Source organism: Sinocyclocheilus grahami, unplaced genomic scaffold (genome assembly GCF_001515645.1).
Source record: "Sinocyclocheilus grahami isolate Dianchi unplaced genomic scaffold, SAMN03320097.WGS_v1.1 scaffold631.1, whole genome shotgun sequence".
NCBI lineage: Eukaryota > Metazoa > Chordata > Actinopteri > Cypriniformes > Cyprinidae > Sinocyclocheilus > Sinocyclocheilus grahami.
The window spans coordinates 65764-85149 of record NW_015505810.1 but is presented as its reverse complement, the minus strand read 5'-3'; the positions used below and the strand labels follow the sequence as shown (position 1 = coordinate 85149).

The window sequence follows — 19386 nt, the reverse complement described above, 5'->3', positions numbered from 1 at the left end:
TAGCTGATGATACTCAGCTCTATATTTCTTCACAGCCCGGCGAAACATACCAATTTGCAAAACTAACAGAATGCAAAGTCGATATAAAAAACGGGATGACGAGTAATTTCGTACTGCTAAATTCTGAAAAAACAGAGGTGTTAATTATAGGACGTAAAACCTCCGCATGTAATAACCTAGAACACTGTCTAACACTTGATGGCTGCTCTGTCGATTCTTCGTCATCAGTCAGGAACCTAGGTGTGCTATTTGTTAGCAATCTTTCCTTAGAAAGCCACGTTTCTAGTATCTGTAAAACTGCATCTAAATTACGACCTATGCTCTCAATGTCAAATGCAGAAACGTCAATTCATGTGTTCATGACCTCAAGGTTAGATTATTGTAATGCTTTATTTGGGTGGTTGCAACTGTATTTTCACCGTGTTGTGATAAAGGTGGAAAGTAGCTCTATTTAACAATGAATGACACCGCACCTAACCTTGTGCTGTTTTGGCTGTAATCTTGCCTTTATTTTCTTACTTTTATTTATGATAATAAAGGCAAGTGCAGTAAACCCACAACATATGGGCCACATTATTATATCATAACAGCCCTAAAACTAATCCTGAAAAGCAGGCTCATGTAATGCGAACACTAGATAACAGTGTTGGTCGGTTATTGACTTGTTTTACTTGTTGCAAAAACACACACAAAACACATTTGTAATTCAAGGAAGGCGTTCGTTAGGAAACATACATTGCTGAGTGTGTTAGATGTTATAGATCAGAGAGCTGTCATGAATCTGTGTGACCGCTAGATGGCGCCTCTCTCTCTCACACACACACACACACACACACACACACACACTCTCTCTCTCTCTCTCTCTCACACACACACACACACACACACTCTCTCTCTCTCTCTCTCTCACACACACACACGCGCGCGCATTCGGAGCAGCAGCAGCTCGGTAAGTGTAACTCAGGCTTTTCTCAGATTGTCACAAACTTCTCGTATGATGACACAGTATCAGTCGGTTGATGTTTGATGTTTCATCCCGTGTCAGACTCGCGGTGTTTTGGGTTAGTGTTGGGTTTGTGGGATCTGGATTACACGAAACGAGAGTTACCAGTTACAGTATAATATGATGAATGTGTCCTGTATTATATTATTATCCGAAAGCTAAAGGAGATACATCGTGACTTCTTGCGAGATGTAAAACTTCTAAAGAGCATTTATTGATAATAGCGATTCACCTTTTTGCCTCGCACAGAAGTGTAAATATGACTCCAGTAACTAGTCTTTGTGATGCAAGAACTCAATTAATTAGTTAAAGGCACTGGCTCAATGTCTAGAGAGGTGAGTTTTGTTCCTTCGGGTTAGTGAGCTAATTCATAACTAGAGGAAGGAGTTTAGAGGAGTTCAGAACAAACCCGCACTGGATTCTTCTATTGCAGTGAGGTTACAGCAGATGAGGTGAGGGGTCTTTGTTACGACTAACCCAACGACTGAAAAAGAACAGTTAGGAATTAAGCGCTCATACTGTAAGGACAGTGGAAAACTTCAATGTTTTTGGTCAAGTCAGCTGTATTTATATAGCACTTTTAACAATACAGATTGTTTCAAAGCAGCTTTACAGTATTAAATAGGAAAGCAATGCAAACAGAAAATAGTTAAACACTCAGTTTTCAGTTAAAGGCAGTTCAGCCTGTGTACTCTGTAGAATCTGTGTATTGCTGGGTATATGCAATAAAAGATACTAATAATCATTTTTGTTAATTTTGTATTGGTCGCTGCTTGATGTAAAATGTGGTTCAAACCGGTTGAGAAGCAGTGACACAGGCGTGATGTTAGTGTAGCGTGGTGTGTTTTGACACGCGTGTGATACTGTAGATAAAAGGCCTCTTCATGAATCACTATCAGACCTTTTCTGTTCTTTTTCTCCTAGAAAACAAGTACTGACCATTATAGAACACCTTTTTCATATAGTATTATGCTATATTTCCTTTCCTTGATCCTGTTGAACAGCGCTTTAATCAGGAATGGATCTGGGCAGTAATTATGAACCTGATCAGACCTGAACTGATAAAACACACCTAATTTGCATTTAGGGGTGGGCTATATAGCCTCAAAATTATATCACGATATTTCAAGAATATTTGCGATAACGATATTTATGACGATATAGAAAAAAAACATGGAACAACGTTTTATTGGTGATTGCAGCTGGCAGGCAGCAGCATTTATTAGTGCAAACACCTTTTCCAATGAGCTACTGTCATCGATGACAGACTACCTAATTCGAAGTGTAAATTTGTTGTCATAAAGTTGCAGCAGCAGCTGTGTGTTCGACTTGAAGCAGACCAAACGGTGTATGACGTCAAAATACCGCGAGAGTGACTTACCCCTTGTTTACCCCTAATTTACACTGCACGCGTCTGCGGCATTACGCGGTCACTCTAGTCAATGCTTGTGTTTACACCAGCTGCGCCGCGGCACGTTTCAGAAGCGTATCTTCGCTAAAGATATGCGCCTCGCCTATTTTTGACGGTAAGAGTGTGCGCTCAAACATTCTGTAGAACCGCTCTTGCGATACTTTGATGTCATACACCGATCAGTCTGCGCAGCTCTGCTTTAAAGGGGTCATATGATGCGATTTCGGAGTCAGCTGTCTTAACCGTGGCTTGTGTACTGCACACATACCAGCTTCATCACTGTGTCTGTCACGCGACTCTGTTCCCCTTTCAGGCTTGAACTGATGGTAAAACTAATGACATTATTTACTGTCTTTACATTTATTTTGAAAGATGAAGCTGACGATTATGGTAAGGGGTGTTACATTTCTGGCGAGTGCTTGTGGTGTTCGGCCAATCACAATGCACTGGGTCAGCTGGCCAATCAGAGCAGACTGTGCTTGTCAGAAGGAGGGGCTTTGTAGAAAAAACGAAGTGTTTGAGAGAGGCGGGGCATAGAGGACCTACAATAATGTACAGTATTTGAAAAATTATGTGTTTTTTGAACATTAAAGCATGTCAACATATTCTGTTACACCAAATACACAAAATAATGATCTTTAAAAAAGCATCATATGACCCCTTTAAGTCGAACACACCTATTGGGTTTGTGGTGTTGTTGTTGTGCGCGCTAGGGAACTTATATCCGCCAAAAGTCATCTGCACTATATCATTGATATCGCGATATGACACTTTTTTTTTATCATGTAAAAATGTATACCAGTATTATCGTGGACGGTATGATATGGCACACCCCTATTTGCATTGTATGAAAGTGTTTGCGAAAGCATTACTATAGGACAGATTGAATGTTTATTAGTCGCTGGTTTGCAGATACTTTTTATCCACAGCATTTTGTGATTTTATTTTCTGCAGTGACTCGGATCACAAGAATGTGCAGTTAGTTATCTGTCCTGTTTGAAAACTAGGGCACATAATGAGAGTTAAACATTGACTGGCAAGAAAACAGACTGACTCATTGGTAACATGTAGAAAACAGGCAAAACTCCGCATCAGCCTGCGTTCTCTCCTGTAAAACTGTCTGCTGATCTTCACTGCACTTTCTCCATGTCTCTGTGAAACAGCGGCGCTTCAATCCCTCATTCAATGCTCATACGACTTTCTCCTCCTGTGTTCTCTCCTTCATTCGACTCTGTCCTCCTTGTTCTGTGTCTCCAGGACCTGCTGTGTTTCTGGATGCTGTCTTGGGTGGAAAGTAGGCCAGGATCAGACACTGGGCTGTTTGTGTCTACAGCGTCTTAACAGGCTGGTTTCAAGAGGTTTAGTAAGGAATGAGGATAGCCCTTTATTCCTTCTACCTCATGTTTTCTGTTTGGAACAGGACTCATGAAATGTGGTGTGAAGGATGGGTTGAGTCAGATTGTTAATAATGGCCGGCTCGCTGTAATTGTAAAATGTCACGGTGTCGTCTTGAGCTGTTTCTGTTTGACTGAATGTTCTGATGCACCAAATCTCAGAGTGTTTTAAAGGGATGTAACTATATTATCAATATTGTGATATCGCGATAGCAAAACTGTCTCGATATTATCGTGATCACATGACCATATGAAACGATAGGTCTTCCGGGCAAAAAGTGTAGTTTTTAAAATATATTTAAACTTCTTATTCTAACATAAACGGTCTTTAAAGTTGTGTGTTGGGGCATTATGCTTTGGCACAGTATCTGTCAAACAAACTCAAACCGAAAGCACAATATGTTTAATCAAGTCTGTTTTCGCTGCAGGTTTCAAAGCGAAGCTGCACTTGGTTCAGACGATCAGCTCGTGATCCGGTGTTTTCTGTATCTCAGAACGACTCGTTCACACTGAATGAACGCAGTGAACTCCTTTATTTCATGTGCTGTGAGTTTAGCATGCGTTTGGGAAAACAACAGCCACCAGTTAAGCTTTATTTTCGCAGATGATTACAGCATTTCACTAGATTTGTAGTGAGATGTGTTTTTGTAAGCCTGTTTTCACTGAACCTGGAGTTTAACTTTAAAATAAAAGCTTTAAAGTGACGTATGAATTGCTGACAGCTTGCGGTTTAAATGCAGTCCAACTCCAAAATATCTTTCAAGTGTAGAAATTAGGAAAAAAGTATTGTACTTTCCCTGCTGTAGTGTAAAGCCAAAATAATACACCTATGAAATATTCATTTTCATTTATTTTACAGTGCAATTGTTTTACAATATATGGCTATTACTGTCACTGTTGTTATTATTATTATTATTCTATTCTAATTTGTTTGGCTTCCTAAAACACCAGTGTGAATGTAATTTAGACGGAGACAGTAGATCACAAATAAAAAGAGGGTTGAGTCCCCTTTAAAGTTCAGCTACAAGTCAATTCACTGACTTAAGTTTTCTTAGTTAAGAAACATGGGTTGGAGCCATAGACTGTATAAAAACATGGACGTAGTGTCCGTGACGTCACCCGTAGGGATCCGAAGATAGTTTTTGGCAGCGTGTCACTCCCGGGCAGAGATGGACAATCCAGGGGTCAGAAAGTAAAAGTCCTGCCATATGTTTATTCCACCCATGAACTCAGCAGCTGATTTCACCCGAGGAGGAACCAAGTCATTCCTTTCAAGTCACAAACGAGTCTCGAGTCAAATCCCAAGTCCTCAAAGAGTTAAAGTTAATGAGATAATTAAGTGACTAATTAAATGATGATTGTGCATTAGTGATGAACACCTGCTGTTACTGAGAATTACAGAGGATCAGATGCTGATGTTTTATTGGTTAAAATGATGGCACATCATGGAGATCAGTGTTTGCTTTAGTTGGGCTCTTGACCCTTTTAATAATTGAATCTTTTAAGCAGTTACAATATTGCTTTACAACAAACATTTGTGCATTTGCACATTGCTGAACTAAAAGCTTGAGGAAGCAGCTTTCACGTTCTGCTTTTAACTCACTTGAGTGAATATTGTGAAGGTGTCTCTCTTTGGTTTATTGACTAACATTCAGCTGTTACGGAACAGAATAAAAAGTCCTATTAAACAAATGTCACCATTATGCTTAAATATTGAAAAAAAGAAGAGCTATAGCGCTCAGGCTTTTAGACATGAACACTCCAATCTCTGTGTAAAAATGATATTATGATGCTGCCATCTTTCTGAAGTAATTTTTACTTTCCTTTCTTCAGGAAAAAATATTAGCTAAATCAAAAATGTGAAGTTCCTGAAAAATAGGTTTGGGAATCGAGAACCTGTTCTTATTCAGAACCGGTTCAGGTTTTTTTTTTTAAAGAAATGGAAACCGTGAGCAATTTCTAATTTTCGGTTCCGAAAACGGTTCTGGTGCGACGCGTGAGCAAGCGCTGTGAGCAGCCTTGCACCGGCGTTTCCCGTAAAGGATGTCACAAACCAAGTAACAGAAACGCCGCCCTGCTTCAGCAGCACTCAGCTCCTGCCGCCACTAAATTACATTATATTTGTCCCATATCGTCATTAATATACATACTGACTTCAACTTGGACCACTAAATAAATAGACTGCTATTGTTATGTAAGTATGAGGGTTAGATTGTTTAGTGTACAGGTCATTTCAAGAGTGATAAACAAAGTGATGGAAAATATTTATTTTCATGCATTTTAAATGTTTAAAAATGTGTAAACCACTCATTGCATCACACCATCTCCTGACTGCATTATTATTTGTAAAATAGGGACTTTATGGAGTGTGTGTATACATGGTTATAAGTACACTTAATATTTCATAAATGAACAAGTGTCTTAGCCCTCAAGGGTCTATTTGGCCAACCAGCTTATTCCTGCTTGAAAAGCAAAATGTTATTCATAGTGTAAAAAACATCAACTTTGAAGCATGTGATTGATGGACTATCATTACTCAACATTACTTAATACCTTACAGCAACACTACATTCAGTGGAGGTAACATAGTGAAAAAATAATAATAGTTCATTTAAATGGAACCGGAAATCGTTAGGCAAAACTGTAATCAGAATATGAAAATTTCTTACGATACCCAACCCTACTGAAAAGTGGTTGATTTGACACGGAATGACCCTATAGTGTTTTTAGGATTATATCTCAGCACTAGGCAAGGCAAGTTTATTTATACTGTATAGCACATTTCATACTAGGGATGAAATGATTCCTCGAATAACTCAAATACAAAAATTAATCGAGGCAAATTATTTACCCTCGAGGCTTCGTTTAGTCCATTTACTGTAACTACACACAGAACAGTGTTTCCCCACAGACCATTATTACTGACGCACAACCCGATAAGCGCTGGACCATAGACTATAAAAACAGGGACCAGACTTTTAAAAAAAGCGCTGGACATATTTAAGACCGTAAATCAATATGGTGGCTAGTTATAATGTCCCTACGTTAGCTATGTTTTGTGAAAAAAAACATTCATTATTTTGCCAACAAAAAAAATCCAAACACAGCCACAGCACTGTGACTCACTTCTTAACAGTGACTTGCTGCCAGCTGCTGGCGGTTTTAATTTCACATTTAAATTATCTTTTCGTTTTTAAAATAATTTTAAATATCAGTATTCAATGTTTTATGTTTAAAATAAAATATTATTTATGCATTTGTAACTGCAGGTTAAATGCATTCATGTCCCTCTGTGTGGCCACAAAGCCTTCCAAGAAGACAGTAAAGGCTCGTGTCATGCTTGAGCTTTAGTTAGGCTGAAACTTGAAAGTTAAGTTGCTCGACATAAATGCAATGTTTGGGTATTATTATTATTTTTATTAGTATTATTTTGATTTATGCCTTAGTTTTAGTTTGTACTGTTTACCTTTTTTAAAGTAATGTGAAATAGATTTTTGTATTTTTATTTTTTTATTGATATATTTGTATTTGCATTTTGAATGTAATTTGGCAATTAAATGCATTAAATGGGTTTAGTTTTCACGGTTATCAACGTATGCAATTTCAGCAATAAAAACGTTAATTTTTCTAAAAAGAAAACAAATTAGTTGTTTATTTTAAGAGATCTATCTTATTATCTCTTGCATATTTAGTATTGCTCTTTAATAAAGAAAAATGACTTCTTATCCGATTACACAATTAATCGATGGAATAATCTGTAGAATACTCGATTACTAAAATAATCGATAGCTACAGCCCTATTTCATACACAATGGTAATTCAAAGTACTTTAAATAAAGGAAGTAAAATAATCATAAAAAATAATCACAATAATAAAACAAGGAATTTTAAACTTTTTAAGTGATTTAAAAATTGATTTAAAATGAATTTACTCATTCAGTAAATGCACAGCTAAACAGATGAGTTTTGAGTCTAGATTTATTTCTCCTTGTTTAACTGAAGAAAGTTCTGGCACATCCAACTGTTAATTTCATCAATGCATTGGCAGAGGGAGTCAATGGGGCTGTAGTCATTTGGAGATAAGGCTAGGTAAATCTGGGTATCATCTGCATAGCTGTGATAGGCAACTTGGTTCTTTCTCATTATTTGACTTAGTGGGAGCATATACAGGCTAAACAAGAGCGGTGCAAGAATTGAGCCTTGTGGGACTCCGCATGTCCTGGCCGTCCACTTAGACTTGTGCTCTCCTATACTCACATAATAACCTCTCCCTCTCCCAAGTATGACCTGAACCATTTGAGTACCATCTCAGAAAGCCTGACCCAGTTTTCCAGTCTCTCTAGTAGTATGTTATGATTGACAGTGTCAAACGCAGCACTGATATTTTGCCAGAATCAGAATTTAAGCGAATATCATTTATTATCTTAATGAGTGCTGTCTCTGTGCTGTAAAGTGGTCGGAAACCAGATCGAAAATTGTCCAGGTATCCATTTGAGTTTAAGTCGTTCTTCAGCTGATTAAAAACTACCTTTTCAATATTCTTGCCTATAAAAGGAAGATTTGATATTGGTCTATAGTTCCTCAATATGGTGTTATCAAGATTGTTATTTTTCTTGCCTTTGCCTTTGCCTTTGGGTCTCGCTCCCTGTTTGTGTCATTGATTTGTCTGTCGATCACTCACCGGCTGTATGCTGAGGGGGTCCGTGATGATGGTCTGCTGTGTGTTCCACCTGTTTTGGAAGTCCAGCAAGTAACTTTGTTTCAAGAACCGCAATCCTTTGTAGAAGTCTGTGGCAGTTCATGCAGCAAGTAGATTCCACAAGAGGCATTTTCTTTCTCACCACACACACTCTCGTAGTTGCTGGCAGTGGGAGGCAAAGAGTCTTCTTTTTCGTAGTATTATTCCTGTCCCAAAAAGTTTTTAGTTTAGTGTTTGTGCCAAAAATGTGTTGTTTGAGCACTGTGCTGATCTGCTGAAGTTAAAATCTTAGAAAAATCTGAGGAAAGTGCATAAACAGGGAGCAAAGCGCAGAGCAGTAAGCAAGAGCGTCCAAACAGTAGCGAAGCCGGAAGCCATAAAAACAAGTCAATACATTGTACTTATGGGAATAATGTAGTGATCAAAACAATGCTTTCTACACACTACTGAGGGAGGAACATCTCAGGATCCACTACTTTGTCTACAAAGTTAATTTCAAGCTTTTAAGCAGAAGCACCTTTCGCGGCTCGTTTGTGTTTCAGGAGAGCATGTCATAACGCAGAGGATCAGCTCTTCTGACTGAAGGTCCTCCACACGTCCTGTCGCTCCTCTCCATCTGTGACCCGTCATGTCCATCGCTCTCAAACAGGTGTTCAACAAGGACAAGACGTTCCGGCCCAAGCGCAGGTTCGAGCCGGGAACGCAGCGTTTCGAGCTGCACAAGCGGGCGCAGGGTGAGGAGACCATTACAATAGTCCACCCTGCTGGTGATAAAGGCATGAACAAGTTTCTCCAAGTCTTGACTGGAAACAAAACCTCTAATTCTTGCAATGTTTTTGAGATGATAGTATGCTGATTTAGTTACTGCTTTGACATGACTACTGAAACTAAGGTCTGTCTCCCGAATCACACCAAGATTCCTGACTTGATTTCTAGTTGTTAGACCCCTAGAGTCAAGGTATGCATTCACCTTGAGAACTTCATCTTTGTTTCCAAATGCAATGACTTCAGTTTTCTCCTTGTTTAACTGAAGAAAGTTCTGGCACATCCAACTGTTAATTTCATCAATGCATTGGCAGAGGGAGTCAATGGGGCTGTAGTCATTTGGAGATAAGGCTAGGTAAATCTGGGTATCATCTGCATAGCTGTGATAGGCAACTTGGTTCTTTCTCATTATTTGACTTAGTGGGAGCATATACAGGCTAAACAAGAGCGGTGCAAGAATTGAGCCTTGTGGGACTCCGCATGTCCTGGCCGTCCACTTAGACTTGTGCTCTCCTATACTCACATAATAACCTCTCCCTCTCCCAAGTATGACCTGAACCATTTGAGTACCATCTCAGAAAGCCTGACCCAGTTTTCCAGTCTCTCTAGTAGTATGTTATGATTGACAGTGTCAAACGCAGCACTGATATTTTGCCAGAATCAGAATTTAAGCGAATATCATTTATTATCTTAATGAGTGCTGTCTCTGTGCTGTAAAGTGGTCGGAAACCAGATCGAAAATTGTCCAGGTATCCATTTGAGTTTAAGTAGTTCTTCAGCTGATTAAAAACTACCTTTTCAATATTCTTGCCTATAAAAGGAAGATTTGATATTGGTCTATAGTTCCTCAATATGGTGTTATCAAGATTGTTATTTTTCTTGCCTTTGCCTTTGCCTTTGGGTCTCGCTCCCTGTTTGTGTCATTGATTTGTCTGTCGATCACTCACCGGCTGTATGCTGAGGGGGTCCGTGATGATGGTCTGCTGTGTGTTCCACCTGTTTTGGAAGTCCAGCAAGTAACTTTGTTTCAAGAACCGCAATCCTTTGTAGAAGTCTGTGGCAGTTCATGCAGCAAGTAGATTCCACAAGAGGCATTTTCTTTCTCACCACACACACTCTCGTAGTTGCTGGCAGTGGGAGGCAAAGAGTCTTCTTTTTCGTAGTATTATTCCTGTCCCAAAAAGTTTTTAGTTTAGTGTTTGTGCCAAAAATGTGTTGTTTGAGCACTGTGCTGATCTGCTGAAGTTAAAATCTTAGAAAAATCTGAGGAAAGTGCATAAACAGGGAGCAAAGCGCAGAGCAGTAAGCAAGAGCGTCCAAACAGTAGCGAAGCCGGAAGCCATAAAAACAAGTCAATACATTGTACTTATGGGAATAATGTAGTGATCAAAACAATGCTTTCTACACACTACTGAGGGAGGAACATCTCAGGATCCACTACTTTGTCTACAAAGTTAATTTCAAGCTTTTAAGCAGAAGCACCTTTCGCGGCTCGTTTGTGTTTCAGGAGAGCATGTCATAACGCAGAGGATCAGCTCTTCTGACTGAAGGTCCTCCACACGTCCTGTCGCTCCTCTCCATCTGTGACCCGTCATGTCCATCGCTCTCAAACAGGTGTTCAACAAGGACAAGACGTTCCGGCCCAAGCGCAGGTTCGAGCCGGGAACGCAGCGTTTCGAGCTGCACAAGCGGGCGCAGGCATCTCTGAGCTCAGGGCTGGATCTGAGAGCGGCGGTGAAGCTGCCGCAGGGCGAGGATCTGAACGACTGGGTGGCCGTGCACGTGGTGGACTTCTTCAACCGCATCAACCTCATCTACGGCACGGTGTGCGAGTTCTGCACGGAGAAGAGCTGTCCGGTGATGTCAGGCGGCCCGCGCTATGAGTACCGATGGCAGGACGAGCACAAGTACAAGAAGCCCACGCCGCTGCCGGCACCGCAGTACATGAACCTGCTGATGGACTGGATAGAGATGCAGATCAATAACGAGGACATCTTCCCCACCAGCATCGGTGAGTGTTTCACTGTTCCATCAGCATCACTGAAATATTATAAATGTGACTCTGCAGCACAAAAGCAGTCATACGCAGCACAGGTATATTTGTAGCAATAGCCAACAATACATTGTATGGGTCAAAATTATCCATTTTTCTTTTATGCCAAAAATCATTAGGATATTAAGTGAAGATCATGTTCCATGATGATATTTTGAAAATTTCCTGAGCCTTAGTTGTTCCACAGGAACACAACAAGCACTGCCTATAGAGCAGAAACGGCCAATCAGCTTCTGGAAGTGGGTCTAATGCAGTTCTTATGAGGCGAACACAAGACGGCACACGCTTGTCTGTCTGAAACTGTACGTGACGCCAGACCCCATCTACAGCACATTTCATTTTATTTTATTTTATTTCATTTAATTTCTTCTTTTATCTTTATCTTCATTTAAAATTATGGATTTTACCTTCAATTATACACTGTATTTTTAGCAATTTTTTTTTTCTCTTTTATTTATTAATGGAAATTGACTTGCATTTCTCAATCGGTCTGTATCTGTATAATTGCTTTAGCAATATGAATGTACAAATATCTGTCATGTCAGTAAAGCACATTAAAACTGCATTGTGAGAGGATCTCAAAAAGCGTGTGCCGTCTTGTGTTCGCCTCATAAGAACTGCATTAGACCCACTTCCAGAAGCTGATTGGCCGTTTCTGCTCTATAGGCAGTGCTTGTTGTGTTCCTGTGGACCTGTAGGACATGTTTGCAGAGTTCTGGATGTTTTTCCCAATTGCTCAATTCTAGATTTTGTTTGCCAGTCGACTTCACACAATCGGCTCAATCGCTGATTCTAATGTTTTCACAGATTCTATTTGGATCTCTATAGGACGCTGTGGTTTTATGGCATCTCTCTCAGTATCTCTCAGTTCATTCCCTTCAGTGTTAAGTTTTACATAGGATGGGATGTTTAGACCTGCTGTAGGTAGTACAGTACATACTATAACGAGGGAGTTATCTTTTTAGTACCTGCAGTTGGTTGGTTTTTCTGATTTGATAAATAGTGTTTGGAAATTAGTTTCCCATATATTTTTCCATTTTTGTTTGCCCAGTTTTTCATGGACAGTTTTTTTTTCAGTTTGTTCCAGTTGTTCAAACATTGGTTTCTATTGACTTTTTCTCAATTATTGTCAGTTGATTTGGAATATATTGTGCTTTTTGTGTTGCTTTAATGTTTCACAGTAAAGTGGTGAATCTCTATTATTTGGGTTTCCATGTTTCTGATTGGTCAGCATTCTGAGGCACTTGCGCATTGCTTAGAAAGTCTTGATCAAACCATTTTTTTAAATATAATTTTTGGATGTGTAATTTTTTTCCCGTTTCTGTTTTCAGCTTTGACTGTTTTGCTGTTCTTTCACAGCTCGATTGAGCCCTACTGTAGTGTGATCTTAGACAGTATCCAGAAAGTTCTCCAACAGCATTTGTATTGTTCGGCTGCTTGTTGTTTTCTGGTTCCCCTCTGCACTGTAGCTCTGATGCTGGAATATATGTGGCATGCATGAAAAAGTTTTGTGATGTGAGTAGCTCTTTTATGGACTTATAGCCAGATCCCACACGGGATCTCAATCAGGGGTGGGGGAAAAATAGATTCTTAGATGCATTGCGATGCAGACGTGGACGATTCTGAATCAATTCACAAATGTCAAAAATTGATTTTCCATTTCTGAATGTTAATGCTGTTTACAGTTGAACCTAATGCTGTTTACAGATCTCTAAAACAGTGTGTATGTTCTTCACCAAAACTAATAGTTCAAGTGTAGTGCCAGATGTTTGTGTATCAGGGGAAAGACTGAATATAAGTACCTCGGTGTTCTGATTGATTCCAGGCTTTCATTTAAGGCTCAAGTTAAAAAGGTCTGTAACCTGGTCAGATTTAGTCTGTCAGATTTTAGATTTATTCATGATTATACATCGTCTGAGGCCGCTTTGATGTATGTGCATTCCATGATTATTTCTCATATCACTTATTGTTTAACTACTTGGTCGCAAGCTAGTATAACTACTCTGAAACCACTGGAGTCTTTATATAAACAATCACTAAAAACTCTTGATAACAAATCAGTTCAGTTTCATCATTGCTCAATACTAAAAAAATACAGTTTGCTAAGCTGGGATAACCTGATCAAATATGTACATATTTGTCTACTGTTTAAAAAAAAAAGTGACGTGGGGCCAAGTATGGTGTCACATACTCAGAATTTGTGCTCTGCATTTAACCCATCCAAGTGCACACACACACACAGCAGTGAACACACACCCGGAGCAGTGGGCAGCCGGGGAGCAGTTGGGGGTTCGGTTCTTGCTCGAGGGTCTCACCTCAGTCTGGTATTGAAGGTGGAGAGAGCGCTGGTTATTCACTCCACCCTCCTACAATCCCTGCCGGACCTGAGACTCGAAATCACGACCTTCGGGTTACAAGTCCGACTCTCTTACCATTAGGCCACGACAAATTGTTATTAGAACAAATGCTCACCGGTCAACAAGGGGCGGGGAAAGAGGGGACTGTATTATTCCTCTCAAGAGATGTCAATTTAGTCAGTCTATATTCTCAGTCAAAACTGCAAGGGAATGGAACTCCATCCCATCAACAAGTAGAAGACTAGATACTTATGGTTCTTTTCAGTTTCTTTTAAAAAAAGACTTCTTTGTACTTATTGCTCTTAGCTATGTTGCTTTCTCCTGTTGCCATCTCTCTCTCTCTCCTTTTCCTTATATTTGATTTTGTCTAGATAACTACTTGTATTTGTATTTTAGTAGTGATTTTTATTGTGCATTCATGTATCTGTATTTTTTCAGTATTTTACTTTTTACTCCCTTTTCTTTGTAGATGTGTATATGTTATATGTGTGTATATGTGCATAAACATGCTCTGTTTTTGTTTTTAGGGTGACTTTTTAACATTCTGTCAAGGGTCTACAGATGAAAAATAGCCTTTTTGGCTAATTCTGGCACATTTACAGTCATGTTTATTAATGTGCATTGCCCCTGTAAACAAATAAAATAAACTAAATAAAAATAATTGATAACGTGATGTTGATGGAACACAAAAAGTGGAACTCTAGCCCTTATTTACACTTTACACTGATGGCTCCGACAAGGTTTTGTTCCGTTCTCTACGCGTTGCCAACTCTGTGTTAAGGTGTAACAGATGCATGATGGTGGCGTGTGAAATCAGACCGGCACCATCTGCGTTAAAAGCTGGAAGCTATGGAAGCACTTTGGCTTCTGACTGGAGGGGGAAAGACCCTGGACAAGAGCCACACTATATGCAAGTTGTGTCAAGCCAAACTAAATTATTGTGGAAACTCAACAAATATGAGAAACCATATTACAGAATATGCTTAAATCTGTATTATAAGTCTGTATTCATTTACTACAAGTATGCTGCTACATGCACATGTTTAATTTCTCGTTGGTTCTTTGTAACCTTATTGTTGACTTGCAAAATCACTTCATGAGCAGAACATAATGAGCTTTTGTTAGGAAACAAAGGCACTAATTCAGTGTCACAAACACACAAACTCATGTACACTTACACAACAGCCACATGTACAGTCTTGCCACCAATACACAAGCATTATTTTGCATAAGAATAACTGCTTCATGATTTGTACTTAAAAAATGATGCAAACGCAAGATTTATTCCTGCTGTTTTCCATTCAGACTCTCGTCGATCATAAACAGAGTGACCGTAAGCGCGCTCAGCAGATCATCTACAAAGGGCTTTTTCATTTTTGCTTGTTTTTTTCGGGTCAGCTGCTGTAGTGAAGGACACTTCCTGTAGGTGTTGAGGTGATTTCCTGTTTTTACAGAGCTTGTGATATTCATATTAAGCAGTCAGTTTTGCTGTTCTAGCAGCGCTAATTGCAGGGAAACGGAGAATTACAGATATCATACATTCACTGTGTTCACTACATTCATACGTGTCAGATCATCAAACATACTGACTGACATACTGTGTGAATGTGTGTGTGTGTGTGTGTGTGTGAGACAGAGAGAGAGAGAGTCTGTGTCTGAGTGAGTGAGTGAGTGAGTGTGTGAGTGTGTGAGTGTGTGTGTGTGTGTGAGAGAGAGTCTGTGTCTGTGAGTGAGTGAGTGAGTGAGTGCGAGTGTGTGTGTGTGAGTGCGAGTGTGCGAGTGTGTGAGGAAGTGAGTGTGTGAGTGTGTGAGTGTGTGTGTGTGTGTGAGAGAGAGTCTGTGTCTGTGAGTGAGTGAGTGAGTGAGTGCGAGTGTGTGTGTGTGAGTGCGAGTGTGCGAGTGTGTGTGTGTGTGTGTGTGTGAGTGCGAGTGTGCGAGTGTGTGAGGGAGTGAGTGTGTGAGTGTGTGAGTGTGTGTGTGTGTGTGAGAGAGAGTCTGTGTCTGTGAGTGAGTGAGTGAGTGAGTGCGAGTGTGTGTGTGTGAGTGCGAGTGTGCGAGTGTGAGGGAGTGAGTGTGTGTGTGTGTGTGTGTGTGTGTGAGTGTGTGTGTGTGTGAGTGTGTGAGTGTGTGTGTGTGTGAGTGTGTGTGTGTGTGTGTGTGTGAGTGTGTGTGTGTGTGTGTCACCATACATGATTGTTGTCACTTATTGAGATTGCTGTGGAGCAGACTAGTGAATGTTCAGATGATTGTGATGTGTTTGTGTTTAATTCATGTAATGTTCCTGTGATTGTTTATCTAGTCCTCTGGTTATGAGACGTTTCTGCTCCACATCTTTATCCTCTGCCACTTCCTCTCTGCTTTCTGTTTGTTTTTCTACATTCATTCTTCCTCTTTGTGTTTTGGTCTTTCAGGAATTCCCTTCCCAAAGAACTTCATCCAGATCTGTAAGAAGATCCTGTGCCGTCTTTTCCGTGTGTTCGTGCACGTCTACATCCATCACTTCGACCGGATCCTCCTGATGGGAGCCGAAGCGCACGTCAACACCTGCTACAAGCACTTCTACTACTTCTCCACCGAACTCAACCTGATAGAGCGGAAGGAGCTGGAGCCGCTGGTGAGAACAGAACCAGACTTTCACATGTGGAACGAGCCGTGTCTGCTTCCATGGCGTAAATACAATAAAGCATCATTTTACTTCCTTCTGAAACTCTCTTCATTTAGAAATGGACTGAATCTGCAGTCGTGAATGATGTTTCTTTCTCATCACGTTCTTGATGCTGATTGCATTAATAATCTCATTTTGAAGCCGTATGACTTTCTTTCTTCTGTGAAGCACAGTGAGATATTCACACAGAAAGTGAGCAGGAGCTAAAAAAAGAAAAGCAGTCTATTCCAGGTCTTCTGAAGTCAAAGATGCTTTGTGGTGGAACAGACACAGATTCAAGTTGTCTTGCTGTGAAGTCTTTTGTATTCATCAGATGAGAGAAAGTCATAGATTTGTAATCAGTGATGACAGAACAAATCATTATCCCTTCAGTGTCTGTGTGTGTGTGTGTATTTGTGTGTGTGTGTCTGTGTGTGTGTGTGTGTGTGAGAGAGTGTGTATATGTGTGTGAGTGAGTGAGTGTCTGTGAGTGTGTGTGTTAGGGCTGGACAATAATTAAATATCAATATGTATCGTGATATGGTTTTTAAACACATTTCCGATATTTCGATATAGCCTACATTACCAGAGTTTCCCATACATTGATTTATTTGTGGCGTTTGACTTCATTGAATAAACATGAGCACTGCACGTTTCAAAATCAAAATGCGTCGTGGGTGTTTTATATGAATATATCTCTAAAGAGAAAGGACTGTCTTCAGAATAGTTTCGATGGAATTTTTATTTGATCTAATAAAGAAGTGTTCACGAGCGGAGCTGATTTGTTTACAGCCGTTACTGGAGAAACCGCTAGTTCTACCGCTCTAAAAGCGCCTCCTGCTGGCAGACAAGCAGTTTGCACTTTTCATACTCTTTATGCTGGCTATCAGCCTACACTTTCACTACCAGTCAAAAGTTTTTGAACAGTAAGATTTTTAATGTTTTTTTTTTTTAAGAATTCTCTTCTGCTCATCAAACCTGCATTTATTTGATCCAAAGTACAGCAAAAAAAAATCAATGTTTTTACTATTTAAAATAACTGCTTTCTATTTGAATATATTTTAAAATGTAATTTATTTCTGTGATCAAAGCTGAATTTTCTGCATCATTACTGCAGTCTTCAGTGTCACATGATCTTCAGAAATCAGTATAATATGCCAATTTTCTGATTATCAACATTTAAAACAGAATTTTTTTTTTCAGGATTCTTTGATGACTAGAAAGACCTAAAGATCAGCATTTATCTGAAATAAAAACCTTTTGTAATATTATACATGCTTTGAAATCACAGGAATAAATTACATTTTAAAATATATTTCAAAATGTTACTGTTTTTGCTGTATTTTGGATAAAAAAAAGGCAGGATTGAAAGAATTTCACATTTCTCATTTGAATGAAGGCTAAATACAAATAAAAGGTGAACAATCATTTATTTGTGCTGGGGTTTTTTTCCTTTTTTTTCTAAAATATTATATGGTTTTATATGAGGTGTCAGAGACTTGGCAAATTCATTTTTCATAAGTTTGTATGCACAGACATCTGTTGTGGCGTTCTTGGCAGTTTTTACAAGGCTTTTTTTTAAGTGTTCATATCGATATCGGAATTATATCGTATCGACTGAAATTAAGAAATATATCGTGATATACATTTTTGCCATATCGTCCAGCCCTAGTGTGTGTGTGTGTGTGCGTGTGTGTGTGTGTGCGCGTGCGAGTGACTGAGTGAGTGTCTGTGTGTGTGTGCATGCGAGTGAGTGACTGAGTGTGTGTGTGTGATATTGCACTAATGTGATTCTCTCTCTCTGGGGATTTCAGAAAGAAATGACCTCTAGAATGTGTTTGTGAGTGTTTCCAAACAAGCACCTGAGAGGCTGTGAGCTGGTCGTTGCCGTGGAGATGAGGTCATCAACAGCCTGTGACATCATCACTGAACTCTAGGGCTGAGGCTGACAGTGAGCAGTGCCATCTAGCGGTGAGGTGCTAACAGAACAATCAGAGGACTAATCGATCACTAGTCGTGTTTCGTCCAGACATCTGCTCAAATCCACACTGGACAGCTTAATTTTAACATTCAGCTCTGTGAGGTTTGGATGAGCTGCTTTCATTCATCTCCATGTCATTTTATTTCTGTTTGTGTTGCACTGAAATTAGTTTTAGTCACTGGATCATTTGAAGAAACGTCTCGCTGTCTTAGAAATCTGATGCTCAGTTCAGCCACAGAGAGTAATTCTGTGAATTCTGCTCGTCTTCAGTGGAGGGGAGCTGAAGTGAATAGAAATGCTCACACAGTATCTGCACTGATTCTGTTCAAATCTCTAGTTTGCATCCTGTTACTAAACCACTAAAATTAATTAGTTTAATTGGTGTTGTGTAAGTTCCATTTTCAAGCTCTCCTCCATTTTTTTTGTTTGAAACTTGAGCGTCCTGCCCTGTAAATTTCTTAAATATTGCAATAAAGAATATTTTTATTGTATTTAACTGTATCACTCCCTACATTTATGAGAACATATAGCTGAAATATTTGATTACAAAGGTTTTTTCAGGAATGTGATTGTTAACTTCAGCCGCTGCTGTTTGTAATACTTCTACATATCCATGCATTGAAATCTGGTTATTTTCTCTGCAGAGTATCTCTAGCCGACCTGAAAAAGCCACACTTGCAGCCTGTAAGCTCTTTATCAGTTGCACTTACCTTGATTACATGAAACCTGTAAGTCAGGAGGTTCTTAAACGCTGCAATCTTAATTCCGCGCCGGATTAGACCGCAGATCTTGAGTGCTTTGACGGGTGTTTCTGCTTTCTTTAGTCTCAGATTTGTGAGCTGAGGCTGATATAAGAGGCAGCGATCGCATCTCTGCTTCTCAGTGCTGCGCCGGAGCTCCAGATGAACACATTTGTGCTCCTCATTCTTCATCATGACACAGACTCGCTTAGATTTCACTGCTATTAGTCAGAGTGTTTTTCCAGTCAAGCTGACTTCTCTCTCAGGTCTGTCTGCTAGAGCGTGAGGGCCGCAGGCTTCATCATGAGTGAGAAACCGTCCTCGTCTGGGCCGCCGCTG

The 19386-nt window shown here is 39.7% G+C and overlaps 2 protein-coding genes across 3 annotated transcripts in view; both read left to right on the top strand.

The window, feature by feature from the left end:
- The window catches only part of LOC107558071 (THAP domain-containing protein 1-like), a 24207-nt gene extending 14973 nt beyond the window's left edge, over positions 1 to 9234 (top strand). The window contains exon 4 of the mRNA XM_016241687.1: positions 9050 to 9234. Coding sequence (XP_016097173.1) covers positions 9050 to 9090 — 41 coding nt within the window. The 3' untranslated portion in view covers positions 9091 to 9234. The remainder of the gene's footprint in view (positions 1 to 9049) is intronic.
- A 1523-nt stretch (positions 9235 to 10757) lies between these two features.
- Positions 10758 to 18770, top strand: LOC107558072 (MOB kinase activator 3B). 2 transcript variants are annotated; one of them, XM_016241693.1, is made up of 3 exons: positions 10758 to 11283; positions 16094 to 16296; positions 18141 to 18770. In XM_016241693.1, the coding sequence occupies exons 1-3, from the start codon at positions 10866 to 10868 to the stop codon at positions 18168 to 18170; spliced, it is 651 nt and encodes a 216-aa protein (XP_016097179.1). In that variant the 5' UTR covers positions 10758 to 10865; the 3' UTR covers positions 18171 to 18770. The 2 variants fall into 2 exon arrangements, with proteins under 2 accessions (XP_016097179.1, XP_016097180.1); XM_016241694.1 differs by having other exon boundaries at positions 18145 to 18171.
- Positions 18771 to 19386: the final 616 nt, after the last annotated feature.

What these genes read in the sequence shown, in the direction of transcription:
- LOC107558072 (XM_016241693.1), top strand. Translation starts at nt 10,866, where the DNA reads ATGTCCATCGCTCTCAAACAGGTGTTCAACAAGGACAAGACGTTCCGG. An exon ending in CATCTTCCCCACCAGCATCG is followed by an intron (nt 11,284 to 16,093) that starts GTGAGTGTTTCA and finishes TTGGTCTTTCAG; the next exon opens with GAATTCCCTTCCCAAAGAAC. An exon ending in GGAAGGAGCTGGAGCCGCTG is followed by an intron (nt 16,297 to 18,140) that starts GTGAGAACAGAA and finishes TGGGGATTTCAG; the next exon opens with AAAGAAATGACCTCTAGAAT.